The sequence below is a fragment of the Asparagus officinalis genome, chromosome 8 (assembly GCF_001876935.1).
Source record: "Asparagus officinalis chromosome 8, Aspof.V1, whole genome shotgun sequence".
NCBI lineage: Eukaryota > Viridiplantae > Streptophyta > Magnoliopsida > Asparagales > Asparagaceae > Asparagus > Asparagus officinalis.
In genome coordinates, this window is record NC_033801.1 from 125734416 (window position 1) to 125741695 (window position 7280).

The following is a 7280-nucleotide window of genomic DNA, read 5'->3' on the forward strand; positions in this document are numbered from 1 at the left end:
TTTCCGAAATACCCCCCTCGTCCCCCATCGAAACTCTTGTCGTCTCGTACAATTCGATGATCTCGGGCTACTCCCTCCACTCACTTCCAGAGTGGGCAATGCAACTCTTTCGTGATATGGTTCGTGCCCGTCTGCCCTCTAACTCCGTCACTGTCCTCGCTCTGACACGGTGCCTGCCCTACCCCTTTGGGTTGCATGGCTTTTTGTATCGGGTTGGGTTTGCGGGGAGAGAGAGTGATGTGTCGGTGGCGAATTGTTTGATTAGTTGCTATGGGAAGTGCGGGGAGGTTGAGTGCGCACGGGAGGTGTTTGACGAAATGTGTGAGAGGAGAAGGGATATTGTTTCTTACAATGCTATGGTTTCTTGTTACGCGCAAAATGGGCTTGCGGATAAAGTGTTGGAGTTGTATGATGAGATTAGGGATTCGGGCCGGGTTAGGATGGATGCGGTTACGCTTGTTAGCGTGTTGTCTGCCTGTGCGAATCTCGGTGCACGTGCACTAGGGCGTGAGATTGAACGAGATATTAGTGGTGATCGGAGTTTTAACTCGAACTTGTTTTTGAAGAATGCTTTGATTAATATGCACGCTAGGTGCGGGGATTTGAATAGGGCTTGTGAGATCTTTGATTGTATGCAAGAGAAGACTCTTGTGTCATGGACAGCGCTTATATCGGGTTATGGAGCACACGGGCATGGAAGAAAAGGCTTGGAATTATTCGAAAGAATGTTATCCAATGGTATTAAGCCTGATGGGGTTGTGATGGTTAGTGTGCTCTCGGCTTGTAGTCATTCAGGATTAACCGGTAAAGGGCTAGAGTACTTTGAAAAAATGGAGAGTGGTTTTGACATCAAAAGAGGACCTGAGCACTATGCTTGTGCTGTTGATCTATTAGGAAGAGCTGGACATTTAGATAAGGCATGGGAGTTGATTAGATCAATGCAAATTGAGCCTGATGGTGGAGTCTGGGGTGCACTTTTGGGTGCTTGTAAGATTCATAAGAACGTCGAGCTTGGCAGATTAGCTTTTGATCATTTAGTAGAGATTGAACCAACAAATGTCGGATACTATGTGTTGTTATCAAATATTTACTTAGATGCAGGGAAATTAGATGATGTTGCTAGAGTTCGAGCTATGATGAAGAAGAGAGGACTAAAGAAGGAACCTGGATGTAGCTATGTTGAGCTCAAGGGGAAGGTTCATTTGTTCATGGCTGATGACCATTCTCATCCCCTTGCTAAGAGTATTTATCAGATGATAAATAAGTTGGAGACGTTGGTAAATAATGAGAGAGGTGGTGGAAATAAAGAGGATGGAGAAGAGAGTGAGAAGGTTGTTGGTTTTCATAGTGAGAAGTTAGCTATTGCTTTTGGATTGTTGAGTACTGAGGCTGGAAAAGAGATTGTTGTGATTAAGAACCTGAGGGTTTGTGGAGATTGCCATGTGTTTTTAAAGTTTGTGTCGAAGATTGTCAATAGGAAGTTAGTTGTAAGGGATGCGAGTCGATTCCATCATTTTGAGGATGGAGCGTGTTCTTGCAATGACTATTGGTAATGGTTTTGCTTTTGTATTTTTGATCTGGTGATGAAGCTGAAGGTTAACTCCCGTCGGGGATAAAATGAGAGAGAATCGCTTGTAATGGTTTGGTCTTGCGCGATAGAGGCCGTAGAGTGCACCAACTGGGAGAAGTGACGAGATCATAATTAATGGGGAAAGGAGGACTAGAGGGAGGCTAAGAGAACTTTGTAGGAAACAGTTAAGAAGGATGTGATAATGCTTAACTTAGTAGACGAGAGTGCCTCAAAAATATTAAATGGGAGAATAAGATTCATGTAGTGGACCCCAAAAATTTGGGATAAAGGCTTTCATATTGTTGCTGTATTTGTGGTTGAAGCTAGATTGGGAGAAATGGCAAGCTAGTGTAATAATTGAAGATGTGGATCATTTGCTTCAGAGCTTATTGGCAAGATTTAATGCGTGACTGGTGATTGTAGACATTGACAGGCAGAAAGAGGTAATTGCTAACCAATTGAGACTGTATGTTGTACACTTCGTTTATTCAGATGGTTTTGATAGTGCACCAAAGATGTCTGCTTCTTTCCTATAAAACCAGTGACCTGGAGTTCTCTCAAGGATCCAAATACCTAGTCTCTTTGTTGTTTAGAAACACAGTTCTTTTTTTTAATATCAAACTGCTGATAGAACAAGATTTTGCTTATAAAGATAGAGCACAAGTTACTAATATCTCGCGACTTTTGCATTTCCTGTATCTGCAGTCTGAAAAAACTTAGTTTTAAACTTGTTGATTCATATATCAGCTGAATTCTGGCTGACTCTTAGCTATTTTGTGTTCTGATATTTGTAAATGATTGTTATATGACCCCATCATAAGAATTCAAAAGCGCGACCTTCTTTTGAAATTTGCTACTGTGCAGTACAATGTTTAGTTAAATTCACATGAACTGATAGAACAAAATATTTATAAGCCTACTTTTCTGAAACTGGAAAAATGAAAAATATATATGCCTGATTTCTATTTGTTGGTCCACCTTAATGATACAATCTCTTATGATGAATCTCTGTGTCAAATTTAGGCTCTGGGTCTTCAATTTCCCACACCTTTGCTTACGTATGCTCCCAGAGATCGATAATATATGTCAAGATTCTCCCTGAACCTGCAGGTAATTTTCATTTTTTTTATACCAGTCATCTTTTATCATGATGTCACTTCAAATTTATCGGCAACAGGTCTTTCCCAGTATATCAAACAATGATGCAAAATGATTTCTCAACAACTTCGGAGAGGGGAAAAAATTCCTCATTGGTCATGGAACATGGAGGAGCATCATACATTTCAAGATAATTGTTCAACTTCAAATGCTGACAATTAGTTACATGAGAAAGGAAAATCTACGGTCCTGATAACAAGAGAAAATTCACTGGTGTGAAGAGAGAATTCCTGCAAGAGAAAATACACTGGTGTGAAGAGAGAATTCCTGCAAGAGAAAATTCACTGGTGTGAAGAGAGAATTCCTGCACCGTTATTCTTGTGTTGACCTGCTGCAATAGCGAGGATGACCAGATAAACACAAGCAAAAACTTTGCTAACTCTGAAAAATATTACTATGTACAAAGTTTGATCGAATAAAAACATGCATCCTGCCTGCATGGATTGAGCGTGTTGAATATAAAAATACCACCATGTTGAAGAACCTTGGCCATAATATATTTTTTGCGTTGTATGTGAAAAATAAGTGCTCAGTTGATCATTTTGTACTTTTGAATGTAACTGACATTTCACTTCAGCAAAATTAAGAATAAGCATGACATCATAGAAAGACAACAAGATTCTCAGATGAGCTACTAATAATTCTAAAACAATGTTGAATCAACAAAATATTATGAAACTTCAATTTTTTTTACCAACAAGAAATATAATTTTCACTAAATTCTGACATGATACTGATACAATATGCTTCTTTAGAGACATTTTTCCTCCGCAAAAACCAACAAAATTGTCTTCCAATTTCTCTATAGATACAATCTTAGATTGTGCCTACATCACATTCTGAACCAGAATCTGAATCTGAATATAACTCAACAGGCCGACTTCTGTTTGTATTTGCTTCAAGTGGGGGAAGATCATCATCAACATCATCACCATCTGAAGTCAAATCCTCATTTTCAGCAGTTGGTAGGTGTGATTGAGCCTTTGAATTCTCTGCTGCTTTATCTCTGAAGATTGCAGGCCTGTACAATAACAATATCAATTCTAATCAACATACTAATTTATCTCAGTAAAGAGCAGATACAATGTTCAGATTTCACGAATATTTCTAGATATATTGCAAGAGGACGGCCAAACAGTAGGCATCAAAGTAACTTACCAATCTGAAGATTTTGCAAGATTCCTAACTTGGTCATGAAAAAGAATTTGTGAAACCATGCATGTTATCTTGTTACCAGATTCAAGAGCCTTGTGCATGCCACTTCCATCTACTATAACAAGAAACCATGCATGTTATCTTGTTACCAGATTCAAGAGCCTTGTGCATGCCACTTCCATCTACTATAACAAAGTTTCCTGTGTAGAAAAAGCAACCCAGATTCAAGAGCCTTGTGCATGCCACTTCCATCTACTATAACAAAGTTTCCTGTGTAGAAAAAGCAACCAAAAGTACTTTACATCCCTGCCTCTCTTTTTTCCTACAATATGCTCATGAACTTTTAGAGGGCCCTGGGTACTAATATTAGTCGTCAAGACATCTACGAGAAAGAATAATTATATCGAACAAGCACGTATAGTAAATGATTCAAAATGCTTGTTATACTTGTTTGTAAAGCTGCAAACCTTCAGTTGAGATAATAGAAAATAAAATTACCTCTTTTAATCCAAAAGCTCCTCTGAAACTTGGCTGGGAACAGAGCAAGAGATTTGATGCCTTTAGAATCCATAACCTAAGAAACAAGACAAACAATACATGAGAGGCATAGACTATACTTGAATTACCCACACTAGTAGAACTAAAAGAAGGTAACAAATATCTTTGCTGCATACGATCATAAGAAAAGCATGGATAGCTTATAGAAAATCCAATCAGATACTATTAAGAGACATGGAAGACTTTATCTTCATACTACAAATGTATTTAATTTATAATTATCGACAAAGAGTTACAAAAAAAATGTCAACCACTAGAGATATAACTAAAATTGGAAACTCGAATGAAAAATATGGACATATATGATTAGAAAACAACTCGTTGCATTCTGGAAAAAATATGGTTCAATGCAAGGTTTGAAGTATTGCGGGTACCAATACGGTAATACTCATCAGTTATGTCATATCAAAGTTTAAGCATGACCAGCTAACAATGTTACCAAAGGCCCTAGGCGGACTATGCATTCGAGCCAGGGCCTAGCGCCTAGGCGGCGCCTATTTTTAATTTATTTAATTATAATAACTTACAAAAATATGTAAAATTGCAAAAAAAAAACATAAATAACAAGCTTAGATCCATAATCAACATGCATAAATAATCTATTGGTTTCTGGACAAAACAAGGAAAATGAAAATGTATATATCAATTACAAAATAAGTAAATGTTGCTTTTCAAAAGAACTCCTAAGAACTTTAACTACTGCATTTACTTGTCATCAATTAAAAAATCCACGTTATCTTCCTATATCTCCAAAGAGAGAAAAAAAAAATGTTAACGTTGTGAACTTCAAACCAAATTACAACAAACTATCATAAGTTTCTCGCTCCTAGCCTGAACACGAACACGTAAATGCTAGGAGCGGGCCGCATAATTTTCAGTCCCTCTTCTTTCTTTGAATCCTCTTCTAGCTCACCCTAATCTCTATTTCTTTGAATATAACAACCTAAAAATTACAAAATTAAGCTTTGCAAAGGTGAAACTAATCTGACCTCGATGAGATTGGAACCCCGCAGGGATACAACTTGCATGACGCTTTGCCCTTCTCCTAGAGAAACCGCATCCTTTTCTGAGGCCTTTTTCAAATTCTTTCTGCCAGTTCCCATGACTCTTAATTCCTCTAAAATGGAGAAGAAGAAAGAACCAATCAACAAAAAACCGAACTTTTAGGAATAAATTACACGAAAACATTAGATTGATACCGTGAAAATGCCGAAAAAGTTCAAATTTTGTTGATTTAGAAAGAGCCGCACCGCAGGTTAAATAGCTAAGAGCGTGTTTGGTAACCAAAGTGTTTTTTTTTTTTGTTGTGTTTTTTTAAAAACACCATACCATAGTGTTTATTTTTCAAACGTATTTTCAAAACACTATTTTTTTGACCAAAAATTGTACAGACAAATCCACAAACAAAACCCACTTGATCACAGACACATAGTATAATCACGAACGACGCCGAGATCGAATCACAGTGTGATGCCCTAATTCTACGGAATCACAGCAATGAAGCCCTAAATTTCGATCACGAACGACGCCCAAATCGAATCACAGTGTGATGCCCTAATTCTATGGAATCGCAACAATGAATAAATTTCGATCAAAGTGAGTTGTGGAGTGGGTACCTGAACGGCACGGTGAGCGGGGACGGCAGGGGTGGAAGCGAGGGCGGCGGATGAGGACGAGGCAGACAGGGTTTCTGGGGAGCTGGAGACGAACCGTGGAGGAGGATGTCGGCTGCGGAGTGGCGGAGGTGGTGGTTGTCGAGCGGGGACTTGAGGCAGAGGAAGGCCACCTTGGACTTGAGGTCCTCGATCTCCGCTTCAGCTCCTCCTCCGTCTCGCTTCCTCCTCGTAGGCGCTGGCGACGCGAAGGCTGCGGTGACCAGTCGGAGGCGGCAGCGGGGTGGCGGAGATTCGGAAGAGGCGGCGCACGACTTGTTAGGGTTGAGGGGAAAGGGATCGGGGGTTTGGGGATAGAAAAGGGAATCGGGGGTTTGGGGGAGAAAAAAAACAACGGATGTCAAAAACACAGGTGTTTTGAGAAAGGGTGGCACTAGGGTACACTTTCAACCGCATCACAAACCACACCTCTCTTACACGTGCTACAGTATACCGGCCCCATATGAAATTTTAAAATCTCATATTGGGTGCGCATATGAGAGATGGGGTGTGATTTGAGATGTGATGGGGAATGTGCCTCTATTATTTTCCTTCGAGAAAAACGTGGATCTTTTGGACTTGGTAAAGGGTCAGCTTAGAAAAACAGCTCAGTTTCCAAATTGATTATTTTTTTAAGAAAAAAAAAACAGAAACAAAAAAAAACATTCTGATTACCAAAGGCTCCCTAAGTGAGATATGAACAAAAGAGAGGGTGAAAAGAAAATTTTCAAAAACCGGTTGGGCAATTTATACAGATCCAAAATCAGGGAAATAACCCAAATAAATTCTTTAGAAAGAGAATTTTGAAGAAACTTACCACAAAATTGAGAGAGAGAGAGAGAGAGAGTGAGAGAGTGAGTTTAGGGTTTTGGGTTTGGGAAATTCGGGATCGGGTGCGATGGGTTTACTATCGGATCCGGGTCAACTCCAACATTTATTGGTCCAATATCAGCCCGGCCCAATAAAAGAAAAAAGAAACCCTAATTCCAAACCCATTATATAAAAGCCTATCCTTGCTCCTTTCCCAGTGTCGCTCGGTTGCGGCTTCAAATTTGAAGGTTTACCTTTGCTTTTTCATTTTTTTTTTCTTTCTGTGATTTGAGTTTCCATCAATTGCAGCTTGGATTTTTGTTTTTTCCTTTTCAAAAGCATGAAATTATTTATTATTTTAATTACTAATATTAACA

General features: G+C 39.1%; 2 protein-coding genes across 3 annotated transcripts; one reads left to right on the forward strand and one right to left on the reverse strand.

Moving 5' to 3' along the window:
• LOC109819988 (putative pentatricopeptide repeat-containing protein At3g11460) lies at positions 7–3211 on the forward strand. Its single transcript, XM_020386016.1, has 3 exons — positions 7–2013; positions 2594–2680; positions 2748–3211. The coding sequence occupies exon 1, from the start codon at positions 57–59 to the stop codon at positions 1551–1553; it is 1497 nt and encodes a 498-aa protein (XP_020241605.1). The 5' UTR covers positions 7–56; the 3' UTR covers positions 1554–2013; positions 2594–2680; positions 2748–3211.
• Positions 3364–6512, reverse strand: LOC109819990 (probable RNA-binding protein EIF1AD). Of its 2 annotated transcripts, none has more exons than XM_020386018.1 (6): positions 6058–6512; positions 5431–5558; positions 4382–4457; positions 4020–4083; positions 3887–3949; positions 3364–3749 (listed from the first exon to the last, which is right to left on the reverse strand). In XM_020386018.1, exons 2-6 carry the CDS (start codon positions 5542–5544, stop codon positions 3545–3547), a joined length of 522 nt encoding a protein of 173 aa, XP_020241607.1. In that variant the 5' UTR covers positions 5545–5558; positions 6058–6512; the 3' UTR covers positions 3364–3544. The 2 variants fall into 2 exon arrangements, with proteins under 2 accessions (XP_020241607.1, XP_020241606.1); XM_020386017.1 differs by lacking the exon at positions 4020–4083 and adding an exon at positions 4116–4153 and having other exon boundaries at positions 3887–3975; positions 6058–6507.